At 40.4% G+C, this 14,795-nt stretch overlaps 1 protein-coding gene across 6 annotated transcripts in view; it reads left to right on the top strand.

Annotated features, from left to right (window-relative positions):
* diaph2 (diaphanous-related formin 2) overlaps positions 1 to 14,795 on the top strand; it is a 391,770-nt gene that overhangs the window by 143,204 nt on the left and 233,771 nt on the right. For all 6 annotated transcript variants that reach the window (XM_037076294.1, XM_037076293.1, XM_037076295.1 and 3 more), the window contains 2 exons: positions 3,458 to 3,832; positions 8,867 to 8,981. In XM_037076294.1, the coding sequence (XP_036932189.1) occupies positions 3,458 to 3,832; positions 8,867 to 8,981 (490 nt within the window). The remainder of the gene's footprint in view (positions 1 to 3,457; positions 3,833 to 8,866; positions 8,982 to 14,795) is intronic.

The raw sequence follows: 14,795 nt of genomic DNA, 5'->3' as shown, positions 1-14,795 counted from the left end.
ACGTTTGATGTGAACTTATGTGCAGTGCCTCTTCATTTGCACGAAAAACTAAAACTTTTGTTTGTATTTAGTAGAAATTCACCCTGATTTGATAGTGCATCGGTTGAACGTATTATCCAGAATAAATGCTGGCAATGTATGTTCGTGCAAACCGCAGATACATAGAAACATCACATTTCTTTAGGTTGAACTTTGCATTTAATGTTTTATCAGCGCTGTGGTTAAGATCCTGGCACAAAAAAAAGTAAAATGTGGTTCGGAAAAGATCACATGTCCGCTTAAAATGTTTGTTTTCATCAGCACAAAAATGGCTATAGATGCTCCGAGATTTGGTCTAAAACGCCCGGTTGACTGACACACACACAGTCTTTGATCGTGGTGTCTGGCTTGGCGTGATTTTTGGCTTCATTTACAAGAGGGACGTAGATACAGAGAGTGTCTCTCTCTCTCTCTCTCTCGCTCTCCGTCTGCAGAACAGATGTGATTGACCGTAGACGAGACGGGGAGAGTGAGGGCAGACTGTCCAAAACTCTCGGACAGATACAATAAGAAAACATATACAAGTATAAATGTTCACTGCCAACATTTTATCCTGGCGACTGGTTTTGTCTCTTGTAATTACAACTGAAGGAGATACCGTGGATGAAGAAGACACTCATTTAAGACTTTTATTCCATTAAGCTTTTTAACAGTTTGTAGCTGTGTTAAACTCTATAGTGGTTTTTCTAACTGCACACATTTCCTGCTTGTTTAATGCAATTTTCATAAGTAAACACACCGTGATTGAATTCCTCCATCAGAGATGAGATTGGGGCATAGATTTAATCACATTGCATTCAGAGTTAATTACCTGCCATGCTGACCTCCCCATTGAGTCCAGAAGACTATGAATCCAAATTGGATAGGTTAGATTTCATATTAGCCTCCTCTTTTAGTTCAGACAGGAGTCCAGATGGGTTCTGCAGTAGTCACATCAGCTGAAAAAATTGGACCTGGTGAAAAACTTGATCTTAAAACATGCTGGATGATGATATACATTTTAGAAATTAAGGCAAGAGAAAATTATTAGGAAGGGAGCTTTGCTGTAAAATGTACAATATCTGTTGTTTCTGTTTGTCTGTATGGATCTACGTCATACATCATGCATATACAGAGCATACCCACGCGCACCAAGATATCTAAATGCAGAATTTTACATCTCATATCGTCCCATCTGATTTTATAATGAAGTAGCCATTATCATTTAATTCAAATGCGCAATCTACATTACTGTTTTTAGATATTTGTTTTGGTATCCAAGGAAGAAGAAGCCAGCGGCTATGGTATTGGATCCCAAGGGTTCTGTGAAAAACTGGGCTTATTATTGGTCTTGTTATTATTGGGGGTATCAGAGAGTGAGGTAGAGAGAGAGATAAAGACTCAGAGGGCCCTTCAGTATGGAAACAACTGCGCTCTAATTTAGCAGCTAATTTGCTTCCATTCCCTCATATTAATCTTAAAAGCGGAAACGGGCCACAGAGGGCTCGGAGATTGACAGACATGTAATCATCGGATGTGAGTCTCCACTGAAGGGCTCCGGGCGATCCGTGCAAGAAGCTCCTCGCAGAACACCTTTTTAATTTTGGCCCTAATAAACAATCAGCCAATGCCATTATGTAATGAAACACAACGTAATGTCTTTAAGTATGAAGCCAATCACATTCACGCACACAATCAAGTGACTGAAGGGGAAAAAAAAAAAGGCATCGTGTGGAATTGGTTTTGGAAATGAGAAGTGGAAATGCTTTTTTTGGTAAGAGCCGACGTCTAATCAGCTTCAAAGATCAAACCCCCGTCTCGGCTTCTGTGTCTGTAATTGTTGTATTTGCATACGTTTGTTTTTTTTTTTTCTCTTGAATATTTTCTATCTGTTGGCGTTATCATTGACGATCACAGACTACCTGTGTACGTGGCATGTCGTATAGTGCAGACATGTCAAAGGACTGAAAGAGGAGTTTGTCTTATCAGTCTCAGTTCTAATTACAACCCTGTCTGCTGTGTAATAGCCTGCCATTGTGAGGGCTCGTGACGAGAGCTGATGGAAAAGAAACAGTCTTATCTCTCGTATAGTAAAACAGTAGTCGTGCACAGGTTTACTCCAACGTTCTGCGTTGTATTTACATACATATCCATGTGGGTTATTATTCCTGAGGCGAGAGGCTGACCTGGCCAATTCACAGCTTTTTATTTAAAGCAGCATTTTCCCACAGTACAAAAACAGTTACTGTTCTAAAATCAACATCATCTGCTAAGTATGACTTCTACCTACGATGGGAATGTCTAAACAAACTGCAGCAGAGCTTGCTGTCTGTGGATTACGCTTGTGTTTCATTTGCTAATTACAGATTCATGATTTCAGTGCAGTTTTTACATCCTGTTGGACAAAATTTCACATTAATGAGATATTACCAGATGAAGAAAATCCCTCCAAAAAAGTTACATAAGTTAGTGTTATCAAATATTTTCAGATAAGATTTGATATGATGTGAACAGGAGCTGTACAAGTCATGGTCTCATATATAATGTACACAACTGTTATGTCAGGTCCCATTAGTGGGTCATATCCTCACACTGCATTTAGATTTGCTTCAGGGAGCCTTTGCTTTTTACAAACAGCACCAGTTTCCTTGTTTATGAAGATATTTTTATTTTTGTTTTTGCCTCAGTCGAGGCATGGTAAGAAATAAATACATTATATCCCTGCTGCTGCTACTCATGATTTTTTTCTGTCACTGCTATAAGTTACAGTAAATATAGAAAAAAAACATGACTCATTGTCGATTGATTGAAGCGTAATAGCTAGAGTATGAGTTCAACTTTAAAAATGTATGTTTCTCTGAATAAATAAAGTAAAAAAAAAACATTTCGATGTGGAAAGTGTAAAACTGTCACTAAACATAATTCTGTGCATTGCCAATATGGTTCGCAGTTTTAAAATACATCACGAAATGAGTCATGAAATGAGACGACACAGCACTGATTAATATGAACAGTATCCGATCAAATGATTATGATATAAAGATTTTGGTGTGGGTCATCAATAATGTAAGAAAAAGAAAATGTTGCATCTTACTTTTCATAAAGCGCAAAGCGATGCAGCGAGTTGGTTGACTGTTATTGACACCTACGTTCTGCCCTCAGTCAAAGCTCATCGCGAGTCAAAACGATCCTGCAGTCGTGCAGCGAGTAAAACAGATTTTATCGATGGACCTTCTCTTCTAGAAATGAAACAAACAAACAAACAAACGAAAGAACAATAAAAATCAAGATAACATGATTTGGGAATATACAACAAAAATGAAAAATCAACAATTAACAGAAACACTAATCAATCGTTGAACAACGATCCATAAAAACAGGCCTTGATGAGTCTCGGTTGACGTGAGGCATTATTAATATGCCTTCCCTCTACTTACAGATTGCAGCGGGTCCAACTGCTCCCGGAGCGCCACCTCCACCACCCTTACCAGGCGGTGCAGCAGCTCCCCCTCCTCCTCCCCCACCTCCCCCCCCACCTCCACCTGGTGGCTGTCCTCCCCCTCCTCCCCCTCCTCCTCCGCTCCCTGGCCACGCTTGCATGCCACCGCCACCTCCACCACCTCCCCCAGGTGGAGGACCTCCACCTCCCCCACCACCACCTGGTTGTGGGCCCCCACCTCCCCCACCTTTCTTCGGGGGCCCAGGTGGGCCTCCGCCGCCTCCTGCACTCCCTGTCGTCAAGCTGCCTTATGGACTGGAGCCCAAGAAGGTCTACAAGCCAGACACTGTGATGAAGAGGGTCAACTGGACCAAGGTACGGCAGCCTGAGCTGTTTCTCACTGTAACACAACATTTTGTCTCATGTGAACTAAACATTCTGGTGGTTGTAGACTGTGATGGAGATATTATTGCGCTCTTCACATAGAACATTATGAGAATATTATTAATATTATGGTCTTTTTAGTGTAAACATTTAGCTGTGGATTTGAAGGTTGTTTTTTTTTTTTTTAAGAAAGCCAAAAAGCGAATAGAGAGTTGAAGTTTCTTATCCAGAAGGGCTTCTATTCAAACAACCTCTAAATTTAGTCAAGTAACAATGGAGTCATTGGACACTATTCCGCGCTCAGCATCCATTTGAAAGGATTTAGCAGTGAACATTTTTCATTGCTCGAATGTCCTTGGGTTTGCCCATTCTTTGCATAATTGAATGAAGACTGGGTTGTGTACTATGCCACCACATTTGAGTACAGTTTCAATAGGTTGTTTTTGAGTGTGTGGGCTCTTTTTTTAACATGGCTAATTCATCCATCGCCTCGGGAGCTCTTAGCATTAATCCATGGTTCTTTGCCAATGCCAGTATGACCTTGCGTTTTTTAGTCCTCAATTACTGACAGCTACCCAAACGTCATACGATTTCTTTTGATACCATTATGTTTAGTGTTTTCTATAAAATCAAGCAAGTAAAAAAATAAAGAAATGAAAAATTCAATACGCTGTGGGCTTTTATATAGATACCTGTTTATGCATTTTGAGTTTTCTAGGTTGTCTGTCCTATTCTCATCAACATGATCTCTCAGGAAAAACACCTCGAGATCATTTCATCGCCTCAGGCACAAATGATACCTGGACTCAAGGATGAAGCGATTAGGACTTGCTTATCAACATTCCAGATCTCTGTGACCTCACAAATATGGTTTAAGCCATAATTCAATAATTCATATGCTAATAATGATACAGTAATTAAGTGATGGTTTTTTAGGTTAAAGGTCGGCTTCACCGTGACATCACAGTGTTGTGCAAAAGAAAAAAAAAACACTTCCCTGGCCATCATTCAACGCTGTGACTCCATGAATGAATTTTTGGCTTTTTTTGCAGCAACATCCATATTTAAAGCATCGTAGTTCACCACTGCTCATCTGTTATAGTGATACTGAGCTTCAGGGGATTGTCATTGCACAATGTAATGAAGATCTCTATCAGTCCTCTATACTCTTCTGTAAAGTGAAGAAGGCATGTTTCTCACTCGATATTATTTATTGGAATCACACATTTAAAAAATTCCCTTCCCACCAAAGAAAAAAAAAAAAATGGTACCTCTTACTGAATTCTGACGTGAAGTGTCAACCTAGACAGACAAACAATTGAATATGGTCATTTTAGTTTTATAAAGGAACAGAAGGGGGATAATTTGGTTTCATTATTTATGTGATAAAAGGTCCATCCAGTGACACACGTAAGTTAGAGAGAGAAATGTGGAAATGCACGACGGCGCTGGCGGTTGCATTGTAAGCAGCGTGTTACGTATACCACCTCAAGGACTTTTTGAAGTGCCACATATTCAGATACTTCACTCTTATGTGGGAGTTTCCTGGGCAGTAAAACACGTTATTAATATTGGGATCCAGCAGTAAGGAACATATTTGTTTGTGCCTTGGCATTGATAATATTATCAATCCTTTTTTTCATGCATTATCTATGTGGTTGTACATGTGTGGTTTATGCCCAAAAGTGGGAGTGTGAGAGTGTACAGACACAGGTTCATGTGCAAGGAGCATTAACCTCGCCTCCACAGGAAGTGTCGTTTGATGATGCAAATGAAATTCATAACAACCTGAGGAGAAGACCTCTGTGCCTTGCGTTGATTAGGTGGGACAAGAGTCCTTTGTTTTTTTCCATGTGCAGCAGAGAGAATCATGAGACGACCAACTGTGATTTTGGTTGTATAATAAAGGAAGGGGGAAAAATATATACTTACTCGCACTCTGTGCGACACCCCACACATGTCTGACAGATCGGATGGGAGAAAAATTACTTCTTCATAATTGTGAACAATGGAGTTTTACATGGGAGGCTGCTGCAGATCCATCTGTAGACAGCTGGTGACTTCAAACCGTCAGACCTTTTGCATACATACTTGGCGTTACTTTAACTAGATTGACATATTGAGGGGCAGCTTTTAAATGAGTAAAACTTCACATACTTAGTCCAGCAACGGATGCGGTGGCAGTGCATTATTTAGTCAACGGTACAGTACAAAGCACCCATATGGGAGTAAATGAGCTCAGGGCTTCACAGGGAAAATTCCAGCTTTGTTTAAGTGCTGAATGCATTTTAAATCAGCTCGGGTTATTTCCCCCCCCACATGTGCTTCTAAATTCAGTGTGTTAGTGATTCCCAGAGAAAATTATTAGTGAAGATTAAGTGTGGGACCGTCCAACTGCCAAAACAAACAAGCATACACTACACACACACACACACACACACACACACACACACACACACACACACACACACACACACACACACAATTGTTTATTATATATGCATCCCCCCATGAAAGAAAAAAAAAAGAAAAAAAAAGAATAATTCCTATAATCTTACTGTGTTTATTAAGCACATCTGTAACTGTATGTTGATGGCAGAACAAAAGGCAGCACGGAAGCAGCGGGATGAAGAAAATAACAGCTCGACATTTGCGCATTTGTTCAAATGACAGATGACTTCATTATTTTGGGAGTCACGCGCCGGGCAGGATGTTAAGTGAAGAAAATTTGAAAGAATTGAAACTGCCCTAAAAAATCAACAAGCACATATTCAGCCCGTTGTCGGTCCTCACTGTGTTTGTCTTTTGTTGCTTGCTGTTCATTACATATTTTTGAGGTGACTTGAGACTATTTTGCTGATGTGTTTTATCTTCCTGTATTGGTCAGTGGTCGTAAGAGACCGGAACTCCGCTCATGCACCTGGTGCTAGAAGAGTCTCGAGTCTGTTCATTGCTCAAGTGCAAGACATCCAGATTGATTTCCTTCAGGCAGCCGAGCGGTGAATCTAAAGCCTCATCTGCGTGGCTTTGATAGCTGAGAAGAACGTAAAAGATGAGGTATTGTAGCGTTCAGGTGAGATCGGGACCTGACTGGTATTCGTCATACTTACAAAAACAGCTATGCAAGTAGTGATAAACAATTTTTTAAATGGTCTGGAGCTAGAGTCTAGATTGTCCTTTTTCAAAAGTGACGTGAGTGCCAGCCTGTAGAGAGCTGTTTACTGTGGTGAGCAAACGTCTGCTAAACGACTGAAAACACATTTTAAAAAGGTTGCAGGGAATGGATCGAGGGGAGAGGCGGATGATCTAATTCGTCTCATAACATCAGCACGCTCACTGTATCACGCTATGTGGGGATGTTTAAATGTGGCTCCATGCAGAGGTGGACTTACATCAAAGTCAGAATGCATATCAAACTGGCTTTCTGATGATACTTACTCCGATTGGAAGTACTAGATTGGACTCTTGGAAATGTATCGTTGCAGAATATCAGCAGTTTTTAGGAAATAGCTTTGTCTAAGAAGCTGTCGGGAGATCAGTCGGTTGGTGATTGAAAGAATTTCATATTGGATTGTTGTTTTGGTTTTTAATGCAATTAGAGGGGAAAAGTTTTCTGGCATGTTTCTGTTTTAATCCAGGAGCACATACTTGTGCCGTGGCTGTTTCCTTCAGTCGAGTTCTTCTCCATCTCCTCGGAACTTTATGAGCACATTTTAATTGACGTGATTTTCTCGATGAAGTTAGGATTTTGGCAAGAAAGAGTTTTTGGTTCTCAGTTAAAAAGCAGTGAAAAGATAATCACAGTTAACGTCAGAGGACGATGATGAGGTTGGCGGCATAGAACAAAATGGGTTGATGAGATCTTTCGTGGAGCCTCGGTTGTTGTCACTGATGTGCTGTTCTCTAACAGTTCTGCTTGATTTGTCTTGCTGCATTCATTTTTAAATTATTGCCACTATCATCATATTATTATTATTATTAGCAGTAGTTGTCAAAATTTCTGTTACATCACAATTTGCAGCCTCACCACGTTTTTTCTGAATAAGGCTTCCTAGGACATCAGACAGGCCGCTTCCCTCTCTACGACTGAGTGGACTGTATGAGGGAAAATAAAAGCACAGCGGCACTTTGTTATCTACACTCACCACCAACAGTAGCTCATGTTGAACGTTTCATAAGCCTCCCATTAAAGCACCTATTGTGACCATTATAGGTCCGTGTGACGCTGCTACACTTATCCCTGTTTCTATATGGCCTTGGGAAAGATTGCCCAGCATCGGCTGGAGCTCTCTGTCTGTATTGCATAAGTGTTTCACTTAAACCTCTTTCGAAATGTAATTACTGTGGTTTTGAGGAGGTAAATGGCAGCAGTGCAATAGGCTAACTGCTAGTCCAGGCCCCTGGTTAAAAATAAGCCACAACAGTGTCACACGGAGGGCTCTCACCGTAGCACTTACATGCAGCGCAATGTACAGCAGACGTAGAGTAGTGTCACATTATTGGCCTGCGATGTTTGCAACATTTTAGGTGAGGCTTGTTGTCTGAATCTCTCTGTGCACTCCTACACTCCGTCGTCTACGGAGCAGGAGCGAAAGAGTAAGGGGTGAACAAGCGCCCCCGTGGCCTGCCGTCACCTCGGTGTGTGTGGGCGCTTTGCTGTTTCAAGTCTGGGTAGAAGGGGTGCATGAACAGGGTTGCTGAGTGAATTGAAATTCCCGTATTTCATTCATCTCAAGAGAGGTCAACAAGAGCTTGAAAGTCAGGGTCTATCCGCACATCATCATTCAAAGTGGTCAGATTTATGTGAGTCCGTCATCGCTTTGAATCCCTTGGTCTTTTTCGGTTTTTGTTCGCCTCGCGAAGTGCTACGGATGCACACGCAAGGGCATGTGTGTGTCCACGTACAGAACAAAACACACACACACACACAAACCGCATCTCCAGTGAGAAGAACTTTTTGAGTGGCAGGTTGGTGGAATGGCGGTCTCTGATTGTGGTGATAATGGAATCCTTGTGTCATTGCAGATAGTGCCTCAGGAAATGGCAGAGAATTGCTTCTGGATCAAAGTCAAAGAAGAGAAGTTTGAGAATCCTGACCTATTTGCTCAGCTCTCCCTCTGCTTCTCGTCGCAGAGCAAAGGTAAGTAGGCGTCATCTCTCTTCACCCCCTCCTTAATTAATCTACACACACATGCTTCATTTAGCCTCCCCGGCAATAGATGCCGAGCCACTTTCATCTTGTGACACTTAAAGAAACCATTTTTTCTCATTGAAATGTTAATTATTTTAAAACCAAGCACTTTTTTTCCCCACTGCATTTGAACCCCATCTATGCATGCTCTCAAGTCAGATCTCTGTGCCAATTAGGTATACCAGGGCTTGCTGCAGTGTTTGTGTCTTTGAGAGAGATCGGAATGCGATGGTGGCTGCTCATTGTATTTGTTGTTGTTTTTTTTTTTTTTCTGTAACGCATTGAGCAGTTTCAGATCACTGTTTTTTGTGTGTGTGTGTGTGCGCCTGGGTGTGCACCATCTTGAACTTGTACACATATGTGAGAACCAAAGGCAGATATGCTTGGTTTGGCGGTTGCCTTTTCCAGTCCACTAGACCAATTGTCCATCAGGGAAAGATGGGAGGCTTTCGTGAAGGAAGCTCTGGGACTTTTTCTTGTCCTGGCCAGTTTGTTTCTCAGATACACAACCAGGCTACCTAACTTGCTGATGAATAACACAAGCAGTACAGAGCAAGTTTTGGTTTTTCACAGAAGAGGGAGTGTGAAGGCACTTGATGTATTCCTCCCATGACAATTTGAGTGTTTTTCCACTTCTTTGACAGTGTGTGTGTGTGTGTGTGTCTGTGTGTGTGTGTGTGTGTGTGTGTGTGTGTGTCTGTGTGTGTGTGTGTGTGTACTACACCCCTCTTATTCTAGTAGCAGTGGGAGGGGAGAAGTCAGAGGCCTGTCAAGTGCAGAACAGTCAAATCGTAGCTCTGTCAGGGTGTGTGGACATAACTATACGAAGTCCTCCAACTTTTCCCGTATACCCACCGTCTGTTTGGACACCAGTCAGCCCCCAAGCTGCCTCTCGCTACATCTTTCTCACAGCCTCTGGGTCTACAAACTAGGTTGATCTCTTTTCTTTCTTTCTTTTTTTTTTTTTTTTTTGCTCTGTGAAATAAATAGCAATTTTGCCTCAGCTGCCGCAAGGTGATTTGCCGGCATAATACAGATGGAGGCAGAACGCGGGGCAGGAAAGAAGAGTTGTTGCAAGGATTAATGAAGTGTCAGGGACGGGCCTTTTGTCTTTTACCAGAGGAAATCTGCCAGACATCATCATTTCTGACACATGCTCTGTGGCATTTCTGAAGTAATTTAGAGTCAGACCTCTTTGACACCTCTGTGAAACCTATTTAATGATACAGATTTTCTTTTTTTTTATTATAATATGTTAGAGAGGGAAATGTTGTTCTATACATTTACTGACAATTCAGCATTTGATGGCAATAAATCGGCAAGATGTTTGCAACCTTCACCCACATCTGTTTGTTGGTCGGTTAGTTTGTCAGCAGGATAACAGAAAAGCAACGGAACAGATTTCCCCATTAACTTTTTGGTTACAGATTCAAGAAGCACTGCTGAAGGAAAAGCCACAAAAAAAGCAACAAAACAATGAATACGTTTTTTGTGTGTAAAAAGTCGACAAAAACCGCCACTGGAACAAGTAATAAGCAGTAGTAGTAAAGTAAAAACTCTTAAAAACACGCCCCTGGATCTCACTTAAATGTTGCTCTCCAGGTGACTGTGTCTTATATTAAGTGTTTTCTAACATTGCAAGAGAGAGGCGTTTTAACACATTTTTATTGGATCTCGATGTGAAAGATCAGGTATATTGAGGTGGCTGGTATCTATGAGTGTGTACCATTTGATGTGGGTCCTAGATCTGGTGAGGTTGAAATATGATCAAGCAGTTATGGATGGTTTAACATTTAGCATGACGGCTGGTCATCAAGCTTTATATTCGATTTAGCGTTTCTTGGAACGTTAAAGGATGTAAACACTTCCCGGTAGAAACTTAAAATGAAAGTATGAACCTTAGGATAAGCATAATGTGGGGCCTTTAAAGTGAAATACAACTTAACATTGGGAGTTCTCGCAGACACATGGTTTTAATTCAGCTTTAAATGTCCCTTTTAAATTCTTTATTAAATTCACTTTCTCACCCACTGGGCTCTCAAAAAAAAAGGAGCTCTATAGATAGTCCACATTCCCGCTGGCAGGGTAAGAATTCATGATCCAGCATTTCCCTTGGGAGTTACCTTTGCTGGATCCCTATCAATTACCCCTGCAGCGACTCCACTGAATCAGCTCTTTTTCCCTCTATTGTTGAAACAGAACATGATGTGCTCATGAATGAAAAATGCTGTTTAATGTTTGATATCTACCCCCCCGTCAGTGATGTTGAAAGTCAACGAGAAGGGCTTTGATGTAGATGGTTTTTGCAGGAAAAAAAAAGAAAAAGGTGCTAGATGGTATCTTCCTAAAATGAAATAGTTGTTCATTTGTTTTCTTTTTTTTTTTTGCTCTCTTCCGTTTCATGATTCATGTAGTATAGTCTCTTTTAAACGCTTGCCATCTGAGGGATTTGTAACAGTAGGTGTGCTTGAACATTAAACGTTTTGTCAAAAAAGGAAAAAAAAGATCTCCCACCCTCATTTTCCCGCTTTTTGAATCTGACCTGAATGGGCAGCGAGTCTCCCTCCATCTCAAGTCAAGTTGTTTAACTGTTACGTTGTTTTAAAGCTGTGTTCCAGCTTTAGGTGGAGAGACTTGCAAGATTAATTCCTGGGGTCTTGTACTCTCATTGTAACCTCTCAGTGTAACCGTGGACCATAAATCCTTCGTGCTGATTTGACAAACAAGTCACTGGTGAAAACTGACTTCATTTGTCTGGGATATTGCCGCCGTTTTCTTGTAGCAAACACACACACACACACACACACACACACACGGTCATACACACTTGTTGGCTTTTTTTCCAGAGCTTCTTTGTGGTACCTCCATCTTCACCGCATCTTAGACGTGGGTATTTATAAGTAGAGCACACTTTGGGGGACTAGTGTATCGTGAAAGATGAGGCAAGCAGGTGTAAATGCCTTCCCTGCAGAGCTGCCCTCAGAAAATGGTGCAAAAAGGCTTCTGTTAACTTCACGTTCCTTGGGATTCTTGCTTGTTACTTGCATTGTTGAAGAACAACACTTAGGCAGTAAAAGAAAAGAAAAAAAAAAGAAAGAATCACTTTAACAGCCCCCAATTTTCAGATGCTTATTGCGCTCAGAGGCCTCTAAAACAACTGAGAATGCAGGACTGTCATCTCCCCCGCTGCTTTTATGAGTCTCACTGTTTAATGAGTTTCTCCAAGAAAAGGAAATGATAATCAAGAGGGATTTCAAGCTCGGCTTCAATCTTCTAAAAGTGGCTTTTCAGTTTTTTTTTTTTATTTGTCATTTATTATAAGATGGTTCTTCGGCCTGATTGAAAATTCAACACATAAGTCAGTTATTAGGTACCCCGGAGGCCAAAGACATGTCACTGATTAAGTCATTCTGGCAACATGAAATTGTGTCTGACTTCAGGAAGGCACAAGAGACCACGTGTTTTAAAAACTGATTCAACCAGGCGATTTGAATCACAAATCAAAGACACGGGAAATGTCCTTTTTACTGTATGTGTATCAATACAACAATGTTCATTACATCGGTTAATGTCAAAGGGGCTCTGCAAAATACAGTTTTGATTTACATGGTAATAGTTTAATCTTAGATTTTTTGTGTAAAATAAGCACACATGTCACATATATTCTTTACATTTTGGATAAAATTAACATTTAAGTAGTGGTGGGACTCAGAGTATTAGTTACTTTATTTAATCCAACTCCTGCTTTTTGAGTTTTTGTGTTGTTGGTTCGTATCTCATGGTTTTTTCGGAGTCCTGTTTGGGATCAGATGCTGATGATAGTTCAGATTATTATTCAAATTGTTCTAAGTAACTATATAGAGTATATTACATGGTGTATGGCATTCTTAGACAATTTGACTGCATTGTGTTTTGTATAGAAATAGAATATTTATATATATTAGACATTAACAAACAGGAATGATGACCATGCCTTTGAAAATAAAGCCAAGTTCATAGAAAAATCAAACAAAATCAAAACAAACAAACAAAAAAAAAAAAATCTGAATTATCCTTTAAATTATTGGTCTAGTCACCAATGAATAAGGAAGCTAACGTATTTAAATTGGATTCATTTTGCTCAAAATCTGAAACACCAGCGGAGAATACTGCTGTTTTTGGCAACATATGGTCATTATGAACTGGTAGTTAGAAGATTTGGGTAATTACGAATAATAAGCTGATATGGCAATAAAAGTCACAGTTAGTCATCCTTCTCATTTAAGGTAATGAGTTATTGAAACCCTATTGTAAAAAAAAAAAAAAAAAGTCAATGAGGCTTTTTAGCTTCATCTAAAGAGCAGCTCAGCGATTAATCTATCTCAGCTGCTAGCGCGGTTCTATAGCTTTAATACCGTGAGCATTAATCAACTTTGTGATTTTAATGTTTTTTCTTATCCTACAACATGCAGCCTCCTGACCCAGAGTGGAGAAAGAAAAAATTAACACCTTCTCCCGTGAGATGAAAATGTTTTACGGCTGCACCTCAGTCACTCATGTCAAGGCAGGTTTTTCACCTTTGGCACCATCGAGTGCTTTGTAATCGGAAAATTGTTAGCACCCACGCACGGAGCTGTGCAATCTGTTATCAGCTACACACATCTCTATTTGCCATCACTAACCTCTCCGGTTTTTCACATCTTTTCAACTTGTGTACGAGACATTAAATGTGCCCTGGAAGATCAACCCACGTCACAGAGTTATTTTATTTCCCATTAGAAATAGTTTTCCCCCCTTTGCTTTCCTTTCTCGTCCTTTCCCCCCTTTTCTGCCTCCGCTCAGCTGTATCGGCTTTTTTCCCTCCTTTCTTTAGCCTCCTCTCCATTGACTTGGCTCCCTTTTTTTGTTCTTTTACCCTCATCTCCCCTCAGTTCGCTTTATCAATCAGTGGGTTGTGCCTTTGTACGGCTCTTTGGGATCAAATCAGATTCACTTCGGGATTGAATGTGTGTAGCCATGGCCTGCTGCATTTGAAAGGCAATTCATTCAGCTGGAACTTTGCAGTTCAATTTGAAACAAGATTGATGTTGGCAAACTTCACACCCCCTTTCTTCTAAAATGTTTCCTCCATTGCACACACCAATTGCTGACGGACAAAGGGCATATGCCACTTTGTAATGGTGATGTCTGGGCTTTTCAGTAGTAACAACAAAACAAAAGAGGAGAGGTTACTCCACAACAACTGGAATCTCTGCGTAGACTGTACTGTATATTACAATATATAAGAAACCTTGGCAATATTCTGTAAATATCAAACCGCTACTTTTGATGAATAAGGTGAGTCCATGTTGGTCACAGTTTTTGCCGCATGACCTCCCTCAGGCAAAACAATAAAAACGTAGCTTGACTTTGTGAGGTAGCGAGGGATCATGGGAGTTCTTGTACTCACTGTTTTAAAAAACAAAAAAACAAAACATAGTTGCAGATAGAAATGTATCAACAATATCAATAAACTTTTAATGAATATTTATTATATTTTTTTGTCTAAAACACTTGTGGTAATTTAATTACACAACTTAACAAAATAAATAGCAAAGATCATTTTTTGGGGGGGTATTTTATTTTGAAAATGTTACATATTGTAGAATATCTTTGTGTAGGCGAGTGAATTAATACATATTATGGATTGATAGTCGATGACACAGAGAGAGAGAGAACTAACGAAGATACATGTGCATCCTTAAGGAGGAATTAGAGGCTGTAGTCCACCGCCCTGAATGGGGT

Source organism: Acanthopagrus latus, chromosome 18, assembly GCF_904848185.1.
Source record: "Acanthopagrus latus isolate v.2019 chromosome 18, fAcaLat1.1, whole genome shotgun sequence".
NCBI lineage: Eukaryota > Metazoa > Chordata > Actinopteri > Spariformes > Sparidae > Acanthopagrus > Acanthopagrus latus.
Note: the sequence above shows the minus strand (reverse complement) of the source record. Positions and strands in the feature narration are given on the sequence as shown.